Here is a 26,867-nt window from a genome sequence, read left to right as displayed (position 1 = left end):
TTCTTTGTGTCCCACGGGGTGAGTCTGTAACTGATCATCAATCACCCTCACCTCCCATCCCTCACAAAACCTGAAATTACCCCTTTTTGTCAACCCCTGTTGCATGGTATTCTGCAATGAAGTCCAGCCACAGCTAGCTGGTTACCACTGAAGGCTTCTCACATGATGACTCTTCACACCAGAACAACTCCTTCTTTCTTTGTGGGTTATTCTGCAGGTAAGCTGCAACCCAACTGCTGCTCCCCTTCCTGTTTTGATACTGAAAACAGCAAGTTTGACACAGTAGTATTGGAAAAAATTATATTTTGGAAGAACTCACTACAGAAGGTGACAGAATTCCAAAAAATCAAATTACATGAAAATATACATCGCAATTTTCTTTGTACATTAGGTGAGGAAAACTCTGAAGTAGAAGGCAAAGAATATGAAGGGCCACAGAAGAGAGAGAGAGGAAAGGGATAAGAAGAAAAAACTAGTTCTGATACCAAACCCAGAAGTTAGTCATTTGAAAGCCTACAGATGCGCATGCTTGAATTCAACCTTGAGAGAAAAAAAACAAACATCTCCCTCACACACCCCACCCCACAAACAGGCAATGGAAAAGGCAAGAAGAACAAGTCACCCATAGGAAGCAGCTTATCCCCATCTTGGACTAGACTAACTTAGTCAACTCAACTTCTGAACAAAAGCGCTCAAGTCCCTTGGAAGGTAAAACCCAGCAGGCTGCTCGAGGGTGCTCCATGGCCAGTTTTATTGCTATACCCAATTCAAGAAGCATGTGGAATTGGTTGTTTTGTTTTAAAAAAGGTTGGGGTGGTAAGAAGGAAAAATATAATAAAGCACCTTAGGGACTAGAAAGGTCATCGTAAAAGAAGACACAATAATTGATAGCAAATCCCTTCAGGGTTTAATTAGGAAAACTTTAAGTTCTGACGGGGGAATAAAAGGGAACGTTTCCAAAAATAAAACCAAAACCACAAAACAAAAGATACTAAACTTCAATAACAAGAAATTTTAATTAAGCCTCGGTGGGTCAAAGGAAAATTAAAGTGGGAGGAAAAGAAAAAGGACTTTAATCCTAATTGGTTTTAGTTTGACATGCTTCACAACTTGGTGGTGGTTTTTGTTGTTGTTTTGCTTTTTTTTGTTCCAAACTGATAGGAAACAATGAATAGGGAAAAAAACCTGCTAAAATCTTTAGAATTTACACGATTCTATTCCTACCTACAGACAGCATTATTTGGTACAATGTGTATTTGTGGATGTACATGAACAGTATATATATTATCCGGATCATGTTGTGCTATGTACACATCTTTACAATTCTTCCTGAAGGTTAAAGCAGTTCATTAGATTTCAAAATGCGTAATCATCTTGTGTTGGCACTTGTTAGGCTCTTGTCAGCATTGATAACTGGCATGTTTTATTGCAGCCCAGTTCCAGCCAGTATTTGCCAACTTGTAACAACAGAAGTCCAGCAATAGGTGGGTAGAGTGCAGGAAAAAAACAGTGCCATGTTTCTCAATTGGAGACCTACAAAGAAATCACAGTTATTAAAACAAAACCCCTCGTGATCCTTAATAAAGCATTACGTAGTGTTTCAAACTCATGGAAGATACTTATTTGTTCAAGAGTTTTACGTACCTCTATAGAGAAGATACATAAGTCCAAAATCATCACCTGAGTTTATCTAAGGATAAAGAACTGTCAATTACGTTAAAAACCATTAACTACAGGAGAGTTGTAGAAGCCATTTGGTTCCCCCACCTAGTCTTTTCCTAAGCATTAGCACCTCTCATACTGGGAAAACTCAGTCCCACCAAAGGATCTGTTCAGATTAGAGATACTGCAGCCCTAGTTTGTCACAGAGCCTCTGCCCCACAACAGGAACTCCTCCAAGGATGTGAGAAAGCAAGCACCTCCCATGCAACCTTGGTGAAGGAAAACAACCATAACTAGAGTTTGTTGAGCTGTTCTGGTCATTGACAGCCCAACCCTTCTGAACAACATTTAGCACCATACTCTTCCTCCATAAGCTTTGTGTGCTGAAGCCAACTGTACGTACATTGAGCTTCTCCAGCAAAATGGGTTATATGCCAACCCAAGCATTAAGAAAGGGGAGCTTCAACACAAATTTCAATTTTCAAGTCAGAAATTATTAGCTGATGCTTTTTTCTTGGCACCTAAAGATGAAAGTAACCAAAGGCCACGTATTTAAAAGCCATGTTTTAATTCTGAGCTTCCTACAAGAGTTTATTGTTGAAATCCACTGAAGAGCAGATCGCTCAAATTACAGTAAGCACCTGAAATGAAATTCAGATCATCAGGTTGACAAAGTGTAAATATCAACCAGCTACTCTGAGGTCAAAACCTACCCAGGCTGCGCTCCAGTTCAATTCTCAATCGGAATCTGGCTGCCTTTCTGATACTACTTCTAAACCACCCTATGTGAAAAAGCTGTTTTGGGGCTGCTGAAGAAAATACTTTTTTCTTAATAAAATCTACAAGAAATAGTATCTCAGCTTCATCCTGATACACTACTAGTGTACTCCTTATTCCAAAACTCCAGTCATACCAGAAGCAATCTTACCTGAACGGTTCTTAATTGCAATGAAAACATAGCTAAGATCTACAAGCAACACACCACCAATACTTGCGAGAGAAACGCTGTATGTGTATGAAATCAAGACAGCAAGACAGGATGCTTCTAAGAGTCAAAAGTGCTCTTCACAATAACGAATGAGAAGGAAGGACTATTCCTTTTCTAGTACAACTCCAGTCATTCCTAAGCTTTATTAGTGAAGCAGGATGAATATTGCCAAAAGAGAATTTCAACTTCTGAATGGTATAAATACAAGAGCGCTAAGAAGGTCTCCAACTGAGGTGGAAGGAGCTGTTACTGCATGAGAAAGTTTTTTTGCAAGCATTCCTTTAACCCTTTAATCATGCAGGCTTTGGTATTGCAGACAGCCAGAGAACTCCTGTATGATCACACAGCTGAAAAAAGTAGTTTAGCTTTTTGAGGAAAAGTGAGCTCAGCAACACGTAGGCAGAAAACCCTCAGCTCAGGTAACTAACTTTCTTTAGGAGGATACTTACCCTGAAAAAAGTGAAGCTACTAGCTGCTGAATAAGTGTCACTCAAAAGCAGTTTCTTGGCTTTTTCTTACACAGCGGGCAACTTTTCTTTTAAATTCTCCATTTCTGTCTTCTCTCCATTCTTTCTGTAATGGAATAGACAGCTTTCAGATGTCAGTGCTACAGCAGTGTACAAGTTCTAGGAAGAATCTTGATGTTTTACATTTTCAGACGTTTGACATCTAGTCAACACCTACATTTGTTTAGGCTCATTGAGCTACTCACTAAATACCAGTGACAGAGTTTGGAAGCTCACCCTTTGTTTCCAATACAAGCTGCTTGCAAGACTTCACCTACCCTTCTTGGCCTTTTAGCATCCTCCAAGACTAACCTGGTAGCTACCGGGACTCTGCAGCACCTGGGTTGAAATCCATTTACTCCAGCCTGACAAGCAGAAGCAAACTGCAGCCCACAGGCTACTGCTAGGGGTTACAGAAACTGGCTTGGACAGCAGTGATGAACAAAGGCACACGGTTACTGTAGAGCCAGCAGTTATTCTAACGTTTTTAAAGGGCAGTTTCAGCTCTCTCAAGCAAGAACAGAAATACAGTCTTCAAAGGAGGCACAGTATAAGAAAGAAAAAAACCTAGCTAGATATGGCTGCAAGCCATCATCTTCATGAGGAAGACCATAACAGAACACTCTCTGTACATCTATGGGGAAGGTCTCTTGACACGTATCAGTTTCAGAACTGCATAGATGAAGAACAAAGATAAAGATGAACACGAAGGGAGAAGTCTAACCCAGGTACGTACACTGCCACAGTATCACTAAAACACACAGGAAAGAGTGAGGTCACTTAAAACTTTCATGCCAGCTTCATAAACGCTTAGAGAACGGCACAGAAGCAGCACACAGCAGGTCTAAGGCTGACACACTGCCTTGTGATTCAGCAAGGAAGTAGCAGGAAAATATTCAATGAAATAGAGGGTTCTTTCTATGTCTAAGCAGAATTTTAAGGGGACGGAGGAAATTAGAAAAGGTGATTAAGAGACATTTTCTTTTGAGGTAACCACTCCATCAGACAACACACCTCCACCTCCTGCACGGGGTGAAGCTCACATCACACAAGTGAGAGAACTGGGATAACCAACGCATCCCACCATCCACCACCACCTCCCAGCTCGCTGAACCAGTCAACATCTTGGGAAGCCCAGCATGTCTGATCTTTCTAATGGAAGCACAAATGAGGTTACTAATTAGCTTGCTCTCCTTTTTCAGAAATTAATATGGAAGCATTTGGTTCCTAGAATGGAGAAGACAACTTACACAAGCTGGGGAAGGAAGAGGCTGAGAAGAAAAGCTTTGAATTAATGTGTCCTCCCAGCTTCAGACTCTCAGCATTTTGATTTCTTCCTCCTTTTTGTATCTGTAGTGCTATGAAGCACTATGAAGCAAGTGTTTAAAACTGAACAGCAAGTGACGTTCCCAATTTCACAGCAATCTTTCCAAAACTCTTATTTTAGTTTACAAATTAGTTCCATTTGCTTCTCACAGCACCTACCCAGGCTACTGTCCCTCATTTGTCCCCAGTGAAAGAAACAGCGCTGCATGTTTTTCAGTGCAGGAAGCAGCTACTTCCCCTGCTCCTCTACAGCTATGATCTGCCTGTGAACACTTAGTCTTAAGTGGATCTAGAAAAATGAAAATGCAATTAACAAGAACAAAGCATCTTTTACTAACTGCCAAATGCTCCTTTTGCAGTAAATTAAGTAGGAGCATCACTTAAATAGAAGACTCCTCGATGAGCAGCTCAGAACACAGCATGGGCTGCTGATTCCTTACTACCATGATGAGGATGCTCTGGTTGCCATGAAGAGGACACACTCTACAAACCAGAGTTTGCACAAATAGCACACATTAAGTTAGAAAGTTACTTGGCAAAATCTGGTACTGCAGTCAGAAAAACTTTCTAGCATTCAAAGGCTGCATCAGTTACACTCAATGCTGTCTCCACAGTCTGAGATGGATTTGAAGTTTTTGTACTTTCAGGCTGGGGTAGAGAAAGCTGTGTTCCTTTAAAGGCATTTCCATCCCTTACCCTGTGGTTCAGGGATTGACTTACCAGTAGGTAAACAAATGCATAGTTTTGTATCTGACAGTTGTAGGAAAGAAGAAAATTTGCTTCAAAAGCAGCTGGTAAAAAGTAGGGTAGAATATCAAAAGAACACAAAACACGATTCCCCAGTGTTAGGTCAGCTACATTCAGCATACATGAGTTTGTTAACCAAGGAATTCTAATTGTACTTCTAGCATTTCTTTAATAACTTGTTCCTGCCAGTGCTCTCAGGTTTGCCAGCAGAAAACATCCACTTGTCCTGGGTACTTGTTTCTACCAGTAATGTGACACAAGAAGGGGAGTGCCAGCATTTAAAACAACCTTACGCGAGGAAATTCCTCACTACAACTGTGTTTGTTTTTCTTACCCCATTAAGTTTGATTCATGCAAGACTTTTCCTGTACGGATTTTTCAGCACAGCTCAACCACTCATGGAAATACAGCAGAGCGGATCAAAGACTTTTGGAAGCTAAACCCCTCCTACTTGAGGAAGGCACAGCAAACTTGACAGAGGTTAACATGTCTTAAAACTTTAAGCCTTCCAATTGCTATCCCCCCTTTTCCTTATTCTCTGAGTTATACTGGGAAATTCTCTTTTGTAACCACTCATGTGTATTCTCTTCTAGAGAACTGATAGCTGTGTTTACACACCCAAGTAGCACAGGCCATGCTCCAGAAACACTGTTTGCTGCATAAAACACATCCAGACAAAAAGAAGCCTCGCTACGGATTCAGAGTCTTTGACTTTACATTGTACCATTCTCCATCGCTCCTTAGCCATTCAAGTCTTGGATGACACTTCCACTAACTTAAAAGCCAGACATCCAGTGAAGCTTTCAGGTACGTTCTCTAGGCAGAACTGCACAGACCAATCTCCTCAACTGCTTCAATTGGTGCCCACATAAGACAGTTTTAAAGAGGTGAACTGCTAGAAGGTTTGCTCATTTATATAAATAACATGAAAAGAGGTTCTAGAGTATGTCCATTTCTACAGCTGAACTTCACAGCAATTGTAACTTACGCATATGTAGCCACATGGTGTTACACAGCCAGCTTCCATGAGACAAACACTGAGCTTTATCTGCTTCAGTACACTGGTTTATTTGCTACAAATAGCTGCATAACCAAATAGGAAAAATAAAGAACACTGCCTATGAAACTTGACAGCATCTCCCCCTTGAATGCTACAAGAGATCATTTTATAACACAACTGCTGTTCCCAGGAAGAAAGTAGCCCCAGCTCACATTATACAAAGTTAGTCTAAAAAAATTATTGCACTGTTTGTCAGGTTCAGGCTTCTAAACTATAGACAACTTGCAGAAAAAAATAAATAAATCAAAATCTTACCGCTGCATCAACGTTAGCAGGAGAATCACCATTGGGATCTGCCAGCATAGAAATTACACTAATCATAATAGTTTCAACTGTGTGAATGGGAAGCCAGCGTTCCTCAGGTTTTTCATAGCCATATTTGTCTTCTCCGGGCTCATGAAGAATGGAAATGCAGACATCACCATTCTTGTCAACTACAAAATAGAACAAGGCATATTTCAGTAATGAACACGCTGGCACTTCTTCAAGATACGGCTGGTACTGTTAACCTGCATTCCAGCTAGTCTGAAAGCATCTTGGTGAAAAACCTCATAAAAAAAGGAAAGCAATTAAATGTTGGAGAACTTGCTTTGTAAGAACTAATGCTTGGTGAAGCCTTATTATTCCTAGGTACCTGAGGGAGGCTGCAGTACTTAGGTCAGAAGAGCTTAATTTTAACACTAGGCTATAACTTCAAGAACTACTTAAACAGGTTTCCACTGAAACCTATTTCTGTCCAGTTTAACAAAGCAGAAGGAGACTTCTTCCAAAGCAAAAGAATCAGTTGGATACTATTGCAATGTATTGCCATATTACTTCAGTTTCTGGAATCAGAAACTATCTGGCAAGTACTCCATTATTTCCAGAGCTGAAATAGACAAGGCACCAAAGCATTCTCACTGCCTTACGTACAGTTGCCATCTGCATGGGGGTTGGCACATGATGATCCTTGAGGTCCCTTCCAATCCAAGCCACTCTGTGATTCTATGACTAAAACTAAAAGATGCTGTTACTTCCTTTCATGCTTCACTAGAAGAGGACAACCACAAGTCTTCTTTATTGAACAGCCTACAACTTCCTTCGCAGACCAGAACTTCACACTTAAAACTCTGCCATGATTAATTACAATTTCTTTCTGAGGTGAAGGTGGCAAAGTAAATGCATGTTTTTGTGCTTCCAGCATGAGTAGCATTTTACTTACTTATCTCCCTCACATGTTAGTTCTTAATTACAAGAAGTTCCAGCTTTGTGATCTCTTACCATTCGGATGCCAGATTTCTGTGATGAACTTCATTTTTGGTGGCCTCAGAGGGTAGTCTTTTGGAAAAGTCAGATGAGCCTTGAAAACACCACCTTCACTGGGGAATCAAAAAATATCTTAGTAGATTCTCTGGTAAGTTTAGGCTGAAGGTCAGAACTTATTGATGCACCAATAGCTCTCAGCTTACCCCTCATACAGCTTAACATGTCGGTAACTAACAGTAACGACACTTCTACATGCAATGCAAGGTGTTTCTAGACTATAGTCCCATCACAAGATATTGCCTGGACCCCAACAATACATCCCAGAGCAAGAAAATAACTGACAAGGAATTCACAAACTTATTTTTCTTCCCAGTACATTTGTAAAACAGAAATATTGCCAGCATCTCCTTCTCAAATACTGCCTCACAGATACCTGTTTATATTCCTCTTCTAGACATCTCTGTCCTAATCTCTCAGTATCAGCTGTCACAGTGAATCCCAGTGAAAATTTAAACTTCATGGCTACAGCATTATTTTTGGAGACCTCTAATAAGATCTCTTCAGCCCTCAGCTTGGTAGACTCAAAGTGCTCTGCATTACAGTACCACACTAAACTAGAGAGCAATAAAAAGCAAGAGACATCCAGTCTTTATGTGGAAGCTGCATACAGTCAGGTCCATGTGTAACTGAAGTTATTTAGATAGCTAGGTTTCAATACTCAAACACTTCTAAGGAATGTGAAGGTCTGTATTCAAAGGAATGCCTGGCTAATAGAAGTACTATCACATCTGCCCAGTTAATTCTTCTAACTGAAGTTTGTACATTATGCCAAACTGCCCTTCATCAATGGTATTTAAATAAAGCAATTTTTTGCAGTGTATCAGTTAATAAAGACAGAGCAAAGGGAAAATCAGCATCATTTTTAGCAATACTCCCAATAAAGGGGTCTCCATCAATAGCATCATGGACTGAGTCCAAAGTCTAATTTGTCTAATTAATATTAAAAAAAGAGACTAAGGACATGAGCAGAAGAGACTTTGCTATCTAACAAGTCTCAAAACAAGCTCAGCACCTCAATGAAGTGGGAAAAGATGCTACTGCGATGTTTAACATAAGGAAATGGTCAGTTGAAAGCATTCATAAAGCCATGAGAATATAATGGAGACACTACAAGGCTGTTCAAAAAGAGGTCAGCAGAAGTTGGAATATTAGTCTCATGCGAGTCTTGGGAGTCACCATGTAGTGAGCTCGAGAAGCCAAATCAGTTTGATCATCACACTCAACTACTTACTCAGATGCCTTCAGACAAAGGTATAAGACAATTTCATGCTGGAACTAAAACTGACCTCAAGTTAATGCTACTAGAAGGCTTTTTGCACCAGTAATTTACCACTGCAACAGCTTAATAAAGAGCTGAGTTCATCCTCAATAGCTACACTTTAGGCTGACCTCTTCTGGGCACAGCACCTTCTCCTGAGAGCTGAAGGAAATGATCACATAGAATCCCCATAGAGGAGAAGTTATTCTCTCAATTAGCCAGAGCTTTGGATTTATGTGTTTTATTTTACTTAAGAAGCTCCTACCTTACACATGGGAGACTGTTTCAGACATAGACATAGCTGCACAAGCACAGCTAACTTCAAAGTCCAGGAAGAGAAGTTACTGTGTGAACTACACAGCTCTGTGTGCAAATGGCAATTAAAGGAATCAGTCCTTTGGAACAAGAATAAAGACTCAACCTTTTGAATCCTACCACGTAAGGCTGCCTATAGTACAATACAAGTTTGATCAACATTAAAGCAGCCCAGGTCACACTGGGAAGTTCTTCAAAAGCTGGTAGTATGAGGGTTGATCCACCTCAAATTGAGATAAATGGGAGAAACCAAAGCAGATCATGGAATTAGTTTCAGCTACCTCTCTATAACCATTGTCATGCAGTGGCCAGCATGAAGTTGGAAAGGTTTAAAGCAGTACTATCAGCTAAGCTAGAGTAATAGTATATTACACCTGCTTTACTTCAACGTACAGAAAACAAGCTGCCTCTAGGTATAGTCTATTCTTTCTTCCTTCCATACTAGTGGACAAAGGGATCAGTACTGTAACCTCCCAAGGGATCAAAGCAGTTGACAACTTTACAGCAAACTCAATTTACCAATACTTTACTAGCAACAGAACAGCATTACCTAACTTAATATGAAGACCTAGGTTCCCTACTCAGTCTAGGCTGGAACTAGTAAATGAGATTAAGTTTCTATATAAGTAGCAGTACTTACTATAGCGTATCTGGAGGACCAATAATAAGGACTTCCCATCGATAAAGATCATTGTCATCTATTAAGCCCGCTGAAAAGCCTTCCACTGGATTTTTGTTGAGCTCTGTGTAGGAAAAAGAATTTAAGAGTAACTTTAGATGTCTATAGCATTTGTTTGCTGGTTTTACTCATGTATCTGTAGTGACCAAAGCCCCCATGACTCAGTGATTTGGTGTCTGCTGATGGGACTTCAATCTGGATGAGCACCCTCAGCTCCTACCACACACAGCTGCACACCGCCCGAGCAGAGACCCACGGTTTGACTCATTATCTGGGCACATCCTGAGCAGAAGGGCCAGAATATAACTCAGCACCTTTCAACACGCTCTGCTATGCATCCAGCAACAGGTACACATGCAAATCAAAGATTCCACACGTTTCCTACTAGAGAAAGAATCACTGCTTTGCAAGAACCCTGAGGAGTTGGATTGAACTCAAGTGTATTTTTAGCTCTAGGAAAGTGTTAACATGAGGGGAAAAAAAAAAAAGTCACACCATCTTTTTTATTTAAAACTAACATCCTACTTGCCTCAAATGATCCTTTTCAGAGTGCTGTTAAAAATTGAGCCACGTGCCCAGGGCATTTTGGAGCTCATGGTTTGCTAAATCCTGAAACATGCAAAGTCCGATGCAGGGAGCCTGGATGAGCTGTTTCATTTTTCATTTGTTTGTTCTACAGTTCCATCCAATAACGATAAGCAAAACAGGATCTTAAGTTTATAGGCAACTCTGTATCGTCACTGCCAGATAGGAAGTCAATCTGGAAATAGCTACGCTGAAGTCAAGCCTGGATACAGACCCCACTAACTGCTCTCAGTTTGCTTCAGAAAAACAATATGTAGAATATCTGGGAATGAACCTCTCAAATAAGTTCTCCCTAAAAGTGAAGTTGGGGTGGGGAAAAAACAATCTCTCTTAACTGATTACTTCAGGTTATAGACCAGTTTTAAAAGTGGTATTATATGAAATGACCATTTTGGTTCCAGTCCTCCAAACAGCACAAACTCATGACGAATCTTTGGTACTTTAGAGAAGGGGAGGGGAGAAGACCAGGATTCGTTTCGTTTTATAGGAGCCACTGTATTCATTTTAAATCCTGCCAGCCATTATACAGCCCTTGTTACTTAAAGATGTCACTGTATCCTTCCACAGCCAGTCTATCCTTTTTGTGCAGGACCAACAGCAACTCTTTTGTGCCAGTTCCTTGTCATCACAGACTTGAGTTTATGCAGTTATAATGCCCGCAGACACAAGCAGAAGAACCTGAAGTAAGAACTTCATGCTGCTATGGAAGGAAGGCTCCCATTAAGTCCAAACCAATCTGCCTGCAGTGTCTGCCTATTACAAATTAAATTACTGAAAGCATGGTTAAAAATAAACTAACACAAAGAAATCAAGCCTTATGCAGGTGAGTATAAGTCCAAATAGTAAGAGTGCTCAGCTCACATAAGGAATCATGATTCCACAGAGGTAGACAGAGAAAATGACTTCATTGAGCCATTGCTAATTCAGAGTCAGATTTATCCACGGAGATGATTCAATGCTGAAATCCCAAGAAATGTTTCACTTCTTGGCAGTATGTTGGAAGGGCTTTTCTTAGAAGCTACCCAGTGTGGTTCAGTCGACAGATGAAGTCAAACACTCACTCTGAGTGGCAGAGCAGAGAGAACAGATGTAGGTGTTGAACCAAACTGTACCTACATAAGACAGTCCCTAAAGCAAAAAGGTAACACCACGGCTATCTAACAAAGATGCACGGTTCAAAGCCAAAGCACACCCACACCTCTGCTAAGCAGGCCCGTCCTCACTCTGGTATCCAAGAGGGTTTGTGCAGACAACCACATGAGCTTGAGTACAATTTAAGTCAAAGTGAGGTGAGAGGGACACAATGTGCACACCAAATCAAGTGACAGCAGCTGCTGCAGGAAGAGCTACTACTGAGCTGCTCCCATCCCTCCTCTGCTAACACCGCACTTCAATGGTCCTTCACCACCTCCCTGCCATCCCTTCAGCATCACATATACTAACACCAAAGAGCTTTAATACGAATATAACCTGCTTTTTCACCCAGGATTTCATTCTAAATTATCAACTGTGTGTAAAATTCTTCTTTTTTTTTTTTTTAAATCTGAATCCTCTGTTCAGGCCATTTAAGTCACCCATTGTGATTAGTATTTAACTCAGAGAAGCATTCAGCATAATGACTACAGAATTCAATAGGGAGAGAGCAACTATTTTTGAGCATTGCATCCTAAAACTTCCAGGTTCTGAAGGTTTTCTTTCAAACAAGTTCCGTCATTTCTGCATTTCCTCGGGGGGAGGGGGGGGGGGGAAAAGTCAGTTTGTTCAAGTTCAGTGTGAACTGCTCAGATTCGAGCTGCTCACACTCAGCTTCCTTATTAGCTGTTAGTTATCTCATCTCTGTGATAAGACAAAACAAACCTATCAGAGATTGAGTGGAAAATGCTGCCTGCCTCTGACTGCCCTTGCTGCAGGTCCTCTGCAGAGCCCCGAAGCATTCAGAACACCACACTGTTCTGCAGCCCAGCAGCCACATCTTCCCTTCTATTTCTAGATCCGTGCTCCTTCCATTTCTTTTTACATCTGTCTCTGCCTTCAGATGGCAGCTTTTAAAAAAAGGAAAAGCTCTCAAGTCCTTCAAAGCATTTTTTCCACATACTTGATCCCAATAAAAGCCAGCTCTTGCACTGACTCATATCTATACCGAAGATTTTGCAGCACTATATTGCAAGAGATCTTGGCATCCAATCTTCCTTCTCATAATGCACAAAGCCTGAGAGCAGTGCGGAAGGGACAGCCACTGCAGTCACCTTTAGCTGCTGCAATAAGGATGCATTAAGTAAAGTCTGTTCAGTGGATGTCACCTATAAAGCACATTTTGATTCTTTTATTGATGTGACATCAGTCTCTGCTTGTACGGAATCCTGTTTTCTTTCTACTGGAGTGATACTGAAGCAGTTTAAGTGGTTTCTACTTGCACAAATACTTAAGCTTGGGATAGGACAACGGACACAAGCTCCAGCATCTTCTTTGCAAGATGTACATAGAATTACCACAATATCACAGATAATCTGGATGGAAGAGCTCGTTTTATGCTGAACACCCAACTAACAGCGAGTTGGCAGACAGAAAAGGAAAGCTCAGAGAAGTTCTGTACTGGGATGTGAAAAACATCATCCTTGGCTGCTTTACCATGGATAGTTATGAGCGGCAACTCGTTAAAACTTACAAACACTGAAGCCTTGTTCAATTATTTGCCCTGGATACAGCAGCACACTTATCAAAGAGCTCACTGACAGGAGTACCCACTCCTTGTGAGACGACCCACAAAGCAGTGAACCCTTAACCCAGCCCCACACAGACTCACCCCAGAGCCATGCAGGGATAGCAAGGAAGGAGCACGGCTCTCTGTGCTGCCAAGCAGCCACAGCCCACTGACATGAGCCGCTATGGGGAAAGGAGACACCTGTTCTGTCTGTCACATCCCACTGCCCACAGCCCTTAACCACTTGTGGACTGAACAGGACATTTCCTGACAAACTCAAGGATGAGCACAGTGCATGAATGAAGGATCTGGTTCCCTGCTCCAGCCTGGGCTGCAAAGCACTGTTCAGCAAGAGCTTGTAGACTCAGGGAGATAAGTCAGACACCTGTAAAGAACTGCATCCCCGCAGGTTATTTGTCAACACTATTTATCTTTGGGAATTCTCCATTTAACTAGAGACATCCTGTACTTTTTAAGTGTAAATCTGAGTACATTAACACATCCCCATCACATCCATACTCAAGTTTCAGTGCAATCTAGTTGCTACTACTACATATTGTGCACTGTTACTTCATATTTAAGCTACCTGAAATGCAGAAAAATATTAATATAATAGAAACCAGATAAAGAAGTCAGGCACTGTGCTCCCCCCATCTCAGTTCTGAATCAGGACAATAGACCAATGATTCAAAGTTGTTTTAAGTCCAGAGTACACTTTAATGTTCCATGCCTGGCTTCCCACAGTCTGCCAGCACAAGGCAGTGCTCCGGTGGCTCAGCTCTTCCTAAAGCAGAACCAAGTTACCACAGCCTTAAACTTGAGCCAGAACTGTACAATCCAGTTTGTTTAGTTTACACCAAGCTACTGACATGCCCACTCTCACTAAAACTGTGTTTATATAGGCCAAGAGACTTTTAGAAACGCAAAAGCAAAACAGCATCAACAAAAATGACTAAGCAGAAAGAACCCCATGGCCACATGTGGCAGCTATGTGTGGCATCTCAACTTCTCAGCTTGACGTTCCAGCCAGCCAAATGCTGCATGCAAACACCCTGGAGTTTGAGTTACACTCCAGAACAAAGCTTTCAAAAATACAAGCTTCTGCAGGACTTTTAATAGAGCTTCTCCAGTCAGTTACCCGGTGGATGAGTTCTGTGCTGCCAGGGGACCGAGCCCAGAACAAAAACAGACTCAGGACAGCCCAAGCCCCAGCAAAGGCTTCTGCAGAAATCATCCCACTGACTCACAGCCAGCTCCCAGAACAGGCACTTAAAGGCCAGATCAGAGGTTTTATTTTGCTACAGACTGCACATATGCTTCCTCCCCTCACCCCCCAGTTGCCTCCTATGAGTCTCAGCGCTAACCCAGGAGCTTCTGCTCAGACTGAAAATCCTTCTTCTAGGCTCCTCTCTCCACACCCCAAGCTGAAGCTTCCACAGTTACATTAACTGAGGTCAGCTAAGATTTCCACTACTTTCTTCCTGCCTACACAGCCAGCTGTAAGCCTTTCAATCTAGAAGTTTAGGGTTGGGCTACTGTAACTTCATCTCCTCATTAAGAGCACCCCATATTACCTGCTTTCATCATGTTCTGTCTTGCTCCATGAGCTCATCCAAAGAGTTCAGTCAAAACAAAGCACGTGATACACACATTCCTGGCTGCCACTTCAGCAATGACAAATGAGATAGCAATTAAGACACAGACCAGTTTTAGCCTCAGAAGAACATTTTAAATTATTTTGCAGCAAGATTGGAGCAGAAGAGATAAACCTGCCTTAAGGATAGACCTCTCAACCAGCAGCTCGAGGCTTTGGCTCTTACCTTCAGCGTGGCAGCTAACCAACTTCCAGCACACCATCCCACTACAGGCTCAACAAACCTGACTTTCCTCTCAGTTCAGGGAACTGGTGGAGGGTTACATTGGCAGTGTTAGCATGCAAGCTGCTCGATGCAGACATGGGCAGCTGCAGACTCTTCTGCACCACTGTGCTTCTCCTCAGCTACCACTACACAGCCTCCCAATGATGTGCACAACAAGGCAGGTATGAGAAAGACAAGAGGACAAAGCTGAGGGGTTCCCATTTGATTTTGGTTTTTAGCCCCAGTAAACTTTCCAGCCAGGGCCAAAACCGTTAATTCTTATAGTATGGCTTAAGGTTTTGAATCACACTCCTCAGGTTAATACGAAGGCTGAACAAGCCTGTAAGAAAGTCACAGCAAGGTCTGAATTTGGGACAGGGAGGAGACAATATAAGAAAAGAACAGAATCTCAAGGATCAGAAGAAGCTTGGTTCTAAAGTCCAGGCTTGAGAGGAAGTGAGCATTTCACCAGAGAGCAATTGGCAAGCATGCCTGGAGTCAGCTGCAACACAGGGCCATATACACCCATCACACCCAGCATGAGAAGCGCCATCTTCATTTCATCTGCAGTTCCCATTCTTTTAGAGTTAGACAAGCTTCAGGCAGGTACATGCATCTGCCTGCATTTGAGATGCTCCCTCAGCTACATTCAACAGAGATCTTATCAGGGTAAGCACTTCCCTGGACTCCATGATTATCTCTTTCCAAAGCAGATGTCAAAAACAGGTCAGACAAATCACATGCTGCAATTGCTTATCTCTCACCTGCAAAGAAGCCTCCAGAGCCTCAGACATCCACTGCATGCACTGCTAGAATTCTGCAAAACAAGTGGCGTGCTAAGAATTACTCACCCAGAGTTTGCCACGGACGGTAGGAAAAGTAAAACTGCAAATTAACAGCCTAAAGTTACAGAAAACTCCACCCATGTAAATTCTGAACAACCATCGCATGCATCAGTAATGAAACAGCACAGCTGAGCAGGCTGAAAAGCACTGGGATCTGCATGGTTTACATACAGGAACAGAACAATCCCACAAGGCATAACAGAAAGCCTGTCCCACTGCACTGTACCACGGGGAGACGGTAACACCTGAACAGTTCTTCAGGAGCTTTCCTCACCGTATGTATAAGTTGGCATACAAGGATCCTTTTCCAGCCTGTCGTCTTCTCTCACTTACACGACAGCTCTGTATATCCTAATTTGGACTGTACTGTTATTCAGAATTGTTTTAGAATATTTCAGTGACACCTGACAGCACCAAGTGCAAGGAAACTACAACACCAGGCAGTCAAGCACACCAGGCATCACGACAACTACATGGGAAGTGGTTTCCCTTAACAGGGCATCATATATGGGCAAACCACACATGAAAGCCTTTACAAAAAGACTTCTATCAGTCTTCACTATAATTCTAAGCCAGCACAAGCACTGCTAATGTTCACCCCAGGAGTGAAGTTATTTGTATGGAATCCTATTTCATTAGATTGCTATACTTAGTGTTCTTACAGGGCCTGGATATCTGATCTCTGTTCCAGTTGATATGCCTTGGACCTGACAGCAGGAAGGAGAAGAGAAGCAAGTATGCCCATTTACATTTGCTGTGTAGCCTAGAGCTCAGACCTACCAGATTTCTGCAGCAACAGACCTTGCCAAGACCAGACCACTGACAGCCACACGCTGCTGAAAACTGAAGCACAGAGCAGGTGCAGCGTGGTGACAGTACAGGCCTGCAGCACCAAGTGCTGCCCAGATTCTGTTCTCACACAGAGGGACAAAAACGAGACAGTGAGAGTTTCAAGAGCTACGTGCCCCATTTCCTCACCCTAAGCACCTGCTCTTCCTTCTCCAGGCACTGAGCTCTGCACACGTATCAGTTGTTGGTTAGTTCATACTTTCAGAACAGCAGCAACCTTTCGGTTGAGAAGTTTCACTTTACCAGAACCCCATCTCTACGCTGGAAAGAAAAAGCTCTGGTTTTTTGAAATGCTTCTATTCTATTCTGTGTGAACACTTGCAGCTTACTTCTGCAGAGCACCTGACCTACTCAAAAGACCTTCACAGAACCCCAGCCCCAGAAGTGGCAAATAAGAACATCTAGATTAAAACTAAAGGTTACATTAAGCACTTTAGGGGAAGAAAACCTGCAGAAAGCCTATTTGAGGGGAGCACGTTTCATCTATGAAGTTCACTTGTTTTCAGCAGTATGAGAACAGAGCTCTGGGGAAGGAACTTGCACCAAGTGTGGAAGGAACCCAATAATCCTCTCCCCGATAAGTGCACATGTGCTGTTCGTGTCCTGTATCAAACAATGTGATGAGATGTAGAACAACTGAGGCAGAATCAGTGATAGTTGCAACGTGTTCTTTTATTGGAGGACAACTCACTCTGCTTGATCCATCTTCAATGAGTTTCCCACAGACCAAAAAAAGAAGTAACCTATGGCAAGTCAACCCAGCTTTACAGGTTACACTTCCACAGCTGACAGCTCTTAACACTGAAGTTGCAGTCATTATCAACAGGTACAAAAGGCATTTTTGTAGAATATGGGGAATTAAAAATCAAAGAACTTAAAAAACTAGGAATTACTCTATCAAAGGATTTTCTCACTGGGGACTGATTTTCTCCTTGTTCTACAGCACCTCCAGAGCATTTCCCCATTCCAGTACCCCTTACTGAGCAGAAGTCACTCCACCATCAGATGCAGATACAGTTACACTGGGGTGTAACTGATGATTCCCCACTATTTTTCCAGGGGGCAGAAGTGGAACAGAGAAAAGACCTGTTTACAGTCAGCTCGGTTCTTTCCCTGTAACGTTACTCAGCTGGCCTAAGCAGAGCCAAAGGGCTGTGACCAGCATCAGTCCTTGTGTGGGACAACTCCACATTGCTCCTGCTGGCTCATCCCATTCAAGTATCTGGGCGAGTCACCAAGCCGCTCCATTTTGAGGCTTAGCTAAACCTCACCAGAACAGTCAGCATCCCTGAATTTTCACTCGTGACTGCATTCGTAAACACTGTTTTCCTCTGAAGAGGCAGCATTCAGCTTATTCACACAACTGGAACTCTGAAAAGCTAACACGTGCAGCTAGTGAAGGAAGCCCCAAATCGTGTCCATTGCATTGCCTGCAGTGCAACAGAAGTTCACAGTGACCAGAGCTGGAACAGCACGAGCATCCTGGGGTCACTGTGAGCAAGACAGCTGTGATGGCTCTGTCACACTCTTACAAGAAAACAGGATTAACTCATCTGCTATAGAGGGCAGGAGCCTATGCTGCAAGTGTTAACATATGTAATTGGTGCATATGTTCATGTTCCAGCTAAGCGTCCCAAAAGCATGGCAGCAACAAAAGCTGATCCTTACAGAGAAGAAAAACTTATCTGAATCAAGTAGGGCTCTTATGGCACTTCAGTAATACTCAAATTTTATACATGTAGGACCTTGCAATCTTAACTATGTATGGTAATAACAGATTATTACTCATCATAAAAACACACCTCTCCAAGGAAGCTAATAGGAAGGCTTGCATCAGCTTCATACTGCAGTTCAGTATCACTCCACTGATATCATCTTGTAGACAAACCTACTCTAAGGCAGAAAACAGCAGTATTCAGCTGTAAACAAAGGCTTCCTTCTACTGCCAGCCAGCCAAGAGACAGGTTGAAGCTGAGATGGCCTATCAAGTGATCTTAATTCCACAGTTCCCTCAGAATTTACTCCCCATATATTTTTAAAGGAAACCCCAGTAGCTGCCAGAAATTCCACTAGCTCACGTTATACAGGATTTTTTCCACACCAGTAAAAACTACAGAAATGTCATATTAAGTTTTTAATAGATTTCCAGCTTGTTAACCTTTAAATAGACATCTTCATTGGAAATAATTTACATGCACTTTAACTTAAAATAATGCTGCATTTCTCGTGTTTGAGAACATTGTTAGTGTGGTTTCTTGGTATCCTAAGTTGGAGAATACTTACAACACAGCAGGGCTCGGTTATTCCCGTTTCCTGTGAACCATGTTTGTGTCAGAGATGAGTCGCACTTCTGGTTCCACAATAGCTGTAACTACATCCTCCCTGTGTGCTGTTGCTGGATGAACTAGACAAGTCTGCCCACTTTAACAAGTCCGCGTCAAGAAGGATTCAGCAGGAAGATTAAATAAAAGCATTTAGAGAAGCACCTCAGCCTTCAGAACCCTCAGGCTTGACAGCTCTGGAGACCAGAAGAAGAGCTTTGCATTCTGTCGTGCCAATCAGTTGTTAAAGAACACGAAGTTCTCAGGCTGTAGGAAGAACACATTTTACCCACACAGACCCAACACCGACCTCCAGGTGCCGGAGCTCTGCTGACCCAGTGCTACACATTCAATACTGTTGGGTTTTTTCCACCCATTGGAAGTTCAGAGGGATTTCATTTACCTTTTCCCCCCCATTTCTTACCCATAAGAAGAGCTGGGCAGAGGCAACGGAATATCTCAGTATTACCCAAACACCTTTTTCACGGAAAAGAAAAGGCAAGAAGCCTCACACCACAAACAATAAAACACAACCAAACATACACCTGTATGGTCAGATACCTTTCCTGCATTTTAAGATAATTCCACAAGCTGCTGAAGCTTACAGTCAGGTTGATTTGAAAAGCAACTATTTGGCTTCACTGATAACCATGCAGGAGGGCCTCCCTTCAGCTCTGAGCCTCCACTCAGCTCCAGCACTGCCCTTGGTGGTTGGAGATCCCCACTCAGTATTTCCTGTAAAACACTGAAGGAAAACAACCAGCCAACCTAATCCACATTCTGTGTACAGAGATTTGAACTGCTCTCGTGCCTCGGTGGGGGCAAGCACATGTAGGTATAAGCCAGTTATATCAACCCTGTGGTGATATGGATCACTATTCCATCTGCAGACGCTGACCCTACTTAGCATTAAAAAAGCCAACAACAAAAACACCCACACCACAAGACATCTAACCTGACATTTATTTTGTGACTGCCACCAAATATCCCTTCTTATCAACATCCAGAACACGCTGCTTAAGAAGACAAGCACGTTGTAGAGGGTGCAGCAGCCCAGCTCCCTGCTCATGTTACCAGCTTCAGAGAAGCCAGCAGACTTCACACACTCATTGGAAGAATTCAGGACTATGTTGCCAGGTTTTCCTTAATTTACTACCCAAGGTCTTGTCAGCCATTAAGGACATCCTATATTCCTCAACTGCTCTGCAACCATAAGGGCCTCAGGTCCAGTTATCCTCCCTCCACACCAAACTAACAGCCCTGACTTCAGCTCTCTTACAGTTTGAGCAATGCTGCCTCGATAAAGGAGTGACCTCGACCAGTTTAAGTGAGTTCAGATGACAAAACTCATCTCCACTGCCAGTTTGCTGTCCTCCAAAACCCAATCATTAAGTACAACCCAATCACTCACCACACTTGATCCACAACACAAAGCTGCATGCAGCATTAGGACTGAAATATCAGTCCCATTCAGCAAGAAGAAAAACCTTAGCATTGGTTTTTGTTTTGAGGCAGCAAAAGCAGTGTGAGTATAATGAGGGAAACACTGGAGCAGATGAGAGTTGGGAGAAAACAGCAGTGGGAGGGGGAAGGTCAGACCTCACAAAGCTCAGTCTCTGCACTTCAAGCAGCCTGCCATTAGAAAAAGCAGTTCAGGGCCTTGCTTCAGCTCCATCCAGATACAGCAGAGATTATCAAATATGGAAGAAACGACATATTTTCCTTTCCAGGTCAGTAACTACACCAGGCTGAGCTTCTGAACAATTTCAGACTCCCCACACACTTAAGTGCATACACTCAACCACTTTCTATGCACATAAGCACAAAAATTACATAAAAGTATATGCACATTTTTGTATAATTTATGTATATATTATTTTTATAATCTCTAAGTAGATGTAGGGAAAAAAAGCACTGATGCTACTTAAAACCCAAAGGCCTCACAAAGGGGCAGCACGTTACATGCAAATGGCCAACGCTTGAGTCAGCGCAGTTGACTCAGTATCAGTAATAAGGCAACTGGAATGGCTTACTGGTTTCACACAGCACGTGAAGCTCTCAGAAGAGAGCGAGCAGAAAGACTGAGGGCTTAATTCTGCCTAACAGCCTACAAGTCCTCCAGCACATCCAGCCCGCATTCAGAGGACAGATCATAAAGTAAGAACTACAGAACCAACCGCTAACACTGACCAAACAGAACGCAGACAGACAGAAAGTGTTTCTTGATGGTCCTTTTGACACTCAGCTCAAGTTGGGAACTTCCTTTCATGGTGTACAATTATTTAGTTAACACAGACATTCCAGACTGTCTCAGGTCACCAAGTGCTTGTTTTTATGAAGCTAAAGAGCAGCCTCAACACCAATTCCTCCCAGTGTGATCACTCACAGAAGAGAGAACTGTTGCAGAAGCACTTTTGGAGCTCCTGGTTTGAGCCTATACATACTGATAACTGCTTATCTGAACAGTAGATGCCCCAGCAGATGTTCAGGAATGCTGTAATGACTGCTGGGCCTGCTGACTCGATCACACCGCGTGGAGTAAATCTCTTTATTTTGTAAAACAATCCCCTTCAAGAAGTTTAAACCCACCCCGTCCTGCTGCTCGGATGGGACTCAGCTCCACCGCGCTCCCAGCGCAGCGCTGCACCCGGCGCCACGCAGCTCCCGCACTCTGTTATGCAACTTGGCTGTGAGCAGAGCCCCGCCGGCCCCACCGCTCCCGAAAACCACCGGAGGCCGCAACCCTCCCGCAGGAACCCCTGGCGCGGCTGTGACCCGTCCCTCCGAAGCGCAGCCAGAGCTGCATTTGCCCGGCTTTAGGTACACCTAGCGCGCATTTCCTTATCTGGGTATGGAGCGACGCATTTTTACGTAAGGCGCAGAGCAGCCGGCGGAGCTGCCCGAGGTGCCGGCTGCGCTCAGGGGCGGCCACGCGGGCGGCGCGGAGCACACGTGCGGTGGGGGAGGGCGCGCTCAGCCCCCGCCCGGCGCTGCCGGCTCCGTGTCTCTTTAAATCTGGCAGCGAGCGACACATGGAGCTGCATTGTGCGCCCCGCCGCCCCGCGCATGCGCAGCGCCGCCGGGCCGAGCCAGGTCCCCTCCGCGGCCGCAGCCCGGGCACACAGAGGCAGCGCGGGGCCGCCCGCCCGCCCGGGACAAAGGGAAGCGGCGCCGCCGGGATGGGCCGCCGTCCCGCCGCCCCCCGGCCCGCTCCTCGGCCCGCCGCGGGGCCGCGCTGACAACAAAGGGGGCAGCGATCCTCCCTCACGGGCACGGAGCGGGGGGCGGGACGGGGGCACCTCAGGTCCCCACGGCGAGGAGAACTCGGCCCTGAGGCGCCGCTTCTGGACGCGGGGGAGGAGGATAATAAAAATCGAAGGGAAAAATACATATATATGTATATATCTATATATATATAGCCGCCGTAGAACTCCCACCTCCGCTTCTGACAACACCGCGCGGCCCTCCCCGCGCTGCGCCCCCACGCCGAGGCCCTGCGAGGGACGAGAGGCCGCGGAGGCCGAGCGGGGCGGGCGGAGCGGGGCCGCTGCCGGGACAGGAGCGGCAGTGGAAGCGCAGCCCCACACAGCCCCACACAGCCCCCTCCGCGCCGTGCCGGCCCCGCTCCCCTCCCCCCGGCCGCGCTGCCACGCTCCCCCTCCCCCCCCGGCCTAGTTCCCTCAGCCCCGGGCCGGGCACCGAACGTCGAGGGGGGGTTGGAGGGGGGAAGGCCGCCGCCTCCCCTTCCCCCTCACGGCCGCCGCCCGCCCCCCACCCAGCCGGGCCCCCTCCTCCACCGCACGTCCCGTCCTCCCCTCGGACTCCTCTCTCCGTCTCCTCGCGCCCCCCCCTCGCCGCGCTCCAGCCGCGGGTACCTGCCAGCTGTCTCCGCAGTAACAAGGCGGACTGGAGCTCCGTCATTCTCTCCCTTTCTGCCCGCCGAGTGAGTCCCGAGGACGGCGCGGCTCCCGGTGCTCCCAGCGCCCGAGGCGGCGGCGAGTGGCCCCTCAGCCCGCCCGCACCGCGCCCGCCGCCACAGCACGCAGGGTCCCTGCCAGGGGCGCGCGGCCGTGGCTCCGTGGCTCCGTGCCGCCCTCCTCCTCCTCCCCCCGCCCGCCAGGAATTTCACTGCACTCCGCTCGGCTCTGCGCAGGCGCACTTCGGGCAGCCACGGGCCCTTCCGCGCCGCCATCTTAGGAGTGGCAGCTGGGGGGGGTGTGGAGGCGGGGCCAGGCTCGCCTCGGCCGCCATCTTGAGGAGGTCGAGTTTTCGCTGAGGGCGGCGGGTCTCCTGAGGGCGGCAGCCGGCGGCTCCGTTCAGTTCCCTCACGGCTTCACCTCAGTGATGGCACCGCACGGGTCGCACTGGATGAGTTTAGTGCTCTTTTCCGACCTGAGTTGATTCTAAGGCTGCTCTAACAAAAAAGAGCCGTACGTAGCAAAAACACCGTTTTGTCCTCGCTCGAAGCCATCTCCCACGCCCAGAGGGAGATCGTGGTTATTATTTGGCTGAGGGAAGCAGTGCTGGCTGCTGGAAAGTTGTTCGCTGTGCCGGATTGCTGCGCTGGGGGGCTCTGTGGGGCTGTGTGGGGGTCTGTGGGGCTGTGGGATCTGTGGGGCTGTGGGGGTCTGTGGGGGTCTGTGGGGCTGTGGGATCTGTGGGGCTCTATGGGGTCTGTGGGGCTGTGGGATCTGTGGGGCTCTATGGGGTCTGTGGGCTCTGTGGGGCTGTGGGGGTCTGTGGGGGCAGCGCGGGCTGCACCAAGGCGGGAACAGGGTCTGAACGCCGCCTCAGTGAGTGCCCGCCTTGTCCCGTGAGGTGAACGCGGTTCCCCCCGCCCGGAGTCTGTGATTTTACGACTTAATAGTTAAAGAAATGCAGTTTCTGGCCGAGCAGTTCTCGTCATCAGCGACAGAAACTGGGAAACTCCCCGCTCTGTTGTAAGGAGCTGCTAAAAAGGATTTCTCCTGCACGGTTCTGCTCAAAAGTAACCCTCTTCATTGTTTTCCACTACCAGGAAATTCGTATGTGAACATCAAACTTGGCTTTGCAACAAGAGTGAGAAATCCAGGTTAGACGAGACGCTTTATTGGCAATGCTGAAGTCTTCGCCCCTTGTTGTAATTCCGGTTATAGTCCGAGCGTTTCATTACTGCACTCCAACAATTAATCACAAAGCCATTCTCAGGCATTCCGGCAATTCTGATTAAATCCGTGTCCTCTTCAATGATTAAACTAGGATGAAAAAAGACATCCCACAGCATGTGCTGCCGTTACTGAAATTCATCTTATAAATGGTGTTCCTAGCCAAAGGAGGTCCTTGTGGAAGTCCTTCCCGCTGGAGGTTAACTCTAATTCCCAAATGTATCTGTTTGTTTGTTTATATTTTGTTATTGCTTCAGTCAGGGTCACTCAATCTTATAAAAGCAACCTATCTATTTAAACATAGAAAGCTATCATGTGCAAGTTCATTTTGTAAACTTGATATGCTAAGAGACAGTCACCCAGATTGGAATTCAGGCGTGTTGATGGGAAGTGACATTATTCTGGGTGGTATTTCTGTTGCAGGAATACAAGGTAGGCTCTGTTCTCATTGCCAGTTAAGCCAGCACTAAATTCACTCAACTTTCTGTACCTGAGTCAATTCAGGCATGAGCACACGTTTCTGACAGTGCTATTAATAGAGGACCTAACTACAGCACTGCAGACTGAAAGGTTACATAAAAGAACTCTATTTCTATTACAACGGAATCAAAATATTCCTGAATTTCACCATGAGGTCACTCATTGGCACTCACCTTACTTAAGAGGGAAAGTCTGCCATGGCTTATATATGATTTCCTTGTGAGGAACATAAAAGACTGTGGGCTGGAAGAGGAAGGATATGGTTTAAGGAAGCATAGGTGGCCTGGATTCCTTTATTCTACCAGCAGATTTAATCCTCTTTTACAAAAGTAATGTGTGTTTCTTTATAGGAAGCTCTGGCAGCTGAAAGGACCCTCACCTTGCTCTGTCAAATCACCTCGTGTGTGGCTGCAAATTGCAGAACATGTCTCCAGCTGGTCAGGGCAGGAGACATGAACAGGAGACACGAACTTGGTCAGTGTTTCTTTACACCACTAAAGACTGTGGAATCCCATCATGAAAATGAAGCTGTCTTGACACAATGAAGTCAGAACTGTGTTGGCTTGCAGTTCATGTTGTTTGTCCTTGATCACAACCGGCTATCTGTAAAGAGACAAAAGCATTTATGTGGCTAGATGAAGCGATCTTCTGTCCTGTTAATACCCAGCTTCTATACTCCTTACGCACAAACACCTTATCCCAATTGTTTGGTGAAGCAACACGCATTATGTCTTAGGAAAAGATCTCAGGGAAGGAGAAATTAACTTCTTAAATTAGTCTTACCATCTCTGACTTGCTGCCTGTCTGCCGCAGTCCCTCCCATCTCTGCATTAAATAGAAAGGCAAGAAGAATTTAGATTGCCTTTTCTTTCCTGTAACCGTTTCTTGTATGATGATGGTCAGATCCTACAGACATTTGCTGTGGTTCTTACTGCATCAATCTTTTTTTCCCTTAGGTTGCATTCATAATCATTCATCTTGTAGTTAGAATAGGAAACTCTGGACGTTTTTTTGTTGGTTTTTTGTTGTTACCTTCAGCATCTTGCTTTGCTTGACTATCTTTTATTTGACTTTCTCTCCCAGTCCCTCGCTCACAACACGAGTCACAGATCACATTGGGCAGAGCTGCTGTTCAAGGGAGAATCTTCTGCCTGGATTCATACTGTTAGCAACATCTGCTCCTCTTCTTCAGCTTCCTGGCAAAAGCAAGAAGCTGATGGTAAGACAGACACAGCTCCCTGAAACACGTTCAGCAACGTTCCTCTAATTTTACATGCTGGAATCAGCAAGAAGACATTTTAAATAGCAACAATGTGAGGTATCAATTTTATGCTTAAAAAAAGGTTCTTTTTAGGCAATTGGGGACCATGTTGAACTCATAATAACATCTGCAAGCTGGAATTGCTTGCAGATGATACCAAGCACATACGGTTGTTGTTGTTGTTGTTTTTAACAGTGAAGTCCATACAGGTTTCAAGCCTCACATTCTGGATCCAAATTGTTGGGCTCACATGTGTGTGTGTGTGAAGGGGGGATTCCTGGAAAGAACGGACCAGTGAGCCCTTAGCATGGCAATCAGAGAAACCTAGTGGCAGTTGCAGCCACTACAGCACGACTCTTCAGAACATACCTCAGTGTGGAGTGAGATCCCATGGAGTTATGAATCTCCATTTCTTCTGTAAGAGAACAAATAGTTCTGCTGGATGTGGGTGGCAGGTTGTGGTGCTGAACTGCTGTGCCCAGGAAGCCAGAGCAAGCCTGTACAGGAGCCAGAAATTGGAGCCAGAGCTGACTTCTATTCCCTGATACTTGAAACCACAATGGCTTTGGTGTTCAAACCTGGCCATGTGTCTGTCCATCACTCCTTGAACCCAGCAGGATTCCACCCAGGTCACTGACTGCAGATAAAGGTTTTGATAGCGGCACAAAACGTAGAAAATAACTGTTGAGAAGAGATGTGGATGTAAACTAAGTTATTCACCCAGGGATGACACCTCTCGTGTCATGGCATGACTTTTGGATAAGGTTTCTGGTATTAAACTACCTTGAGGAGAATGGTTTGGTAAAGGCATTTCTGGAACTGCAGGCAATCCTTACGGATCCTTACACCAGTGCTGACTCAACCTGTTGGTAAGATGGCCCCCTTTAAGACCTGCATAAACCCAAGTGTCCAGATGACCTTGCTCTAAACTTTGTGCAGGTTTATTCTGTTCCTTAAAGGCAGAGCACGCTCAGCT

At 44.9% G+C, this 26,867-nt stretch overlaps 1 protein-coding gene across 2 annotated transcripts; it reads right to left on the bottom strand.

Annotated features, from left to right (window-relative positions):
* Positions 1-286: 286 nt before the first annotated feature.
* Positions 287-23,131, bottom strand: UBE2G1 (ubiquitin conjugating enzyme E2 G1). Of its 2 annotated transcripts, XM_072353850.1 has the most exons (6): positions 22,882-23,131; positions 9,808-9,910; positions 7,550-7,647; positions 6,545-6,723; positions 3,100-3,223; positions 287-1,533 (listed from the first exon to the last, which is right to left on the bottom strand). In XM_072353850.1, exons 1-5 carry the CDS (start codon positions 22,925-22,927, stop codon positions 3,137-3,139), a joined length of 513 nt encoding a protein of 170 aa, XP_072209951.1. In that variant the 5' UTR covers positions 22,928-23,131; the 3' UTR covers positions 287-1,533; positions 3,100-3,136. The 2 variants fall into 2 exon arrangements, with proteins under 2 accessions (XP_072209951.1, XP_072209950.1); XM_072353849.1 differs by lacking the exon at positions 22,882-23,131 and having other exon boundaries at positions 7,550-7,642.
* Positions 23,132-26,867: the final 3,736 nt, after the last annotated feature.

The sequence above is a fragment of the Excalfactoria chinensis genome, chromosome 19, assembly GCF_039878825.1.
Source record: "Excalfactoria chinensis isolate bCotChi1 chromosome 19, bCotChi1.hap2, whole genome shotgun sequence".
Lineage (NCBI taxonomy): Eukaryota > Metazoa > Chordata > Aves > Galliformes > Phasianidae > Excalfactoria > Excalfactoria chinensis.
This window is presented reverse-complemented; position numbering and strand designations above follow the sequence as displayed.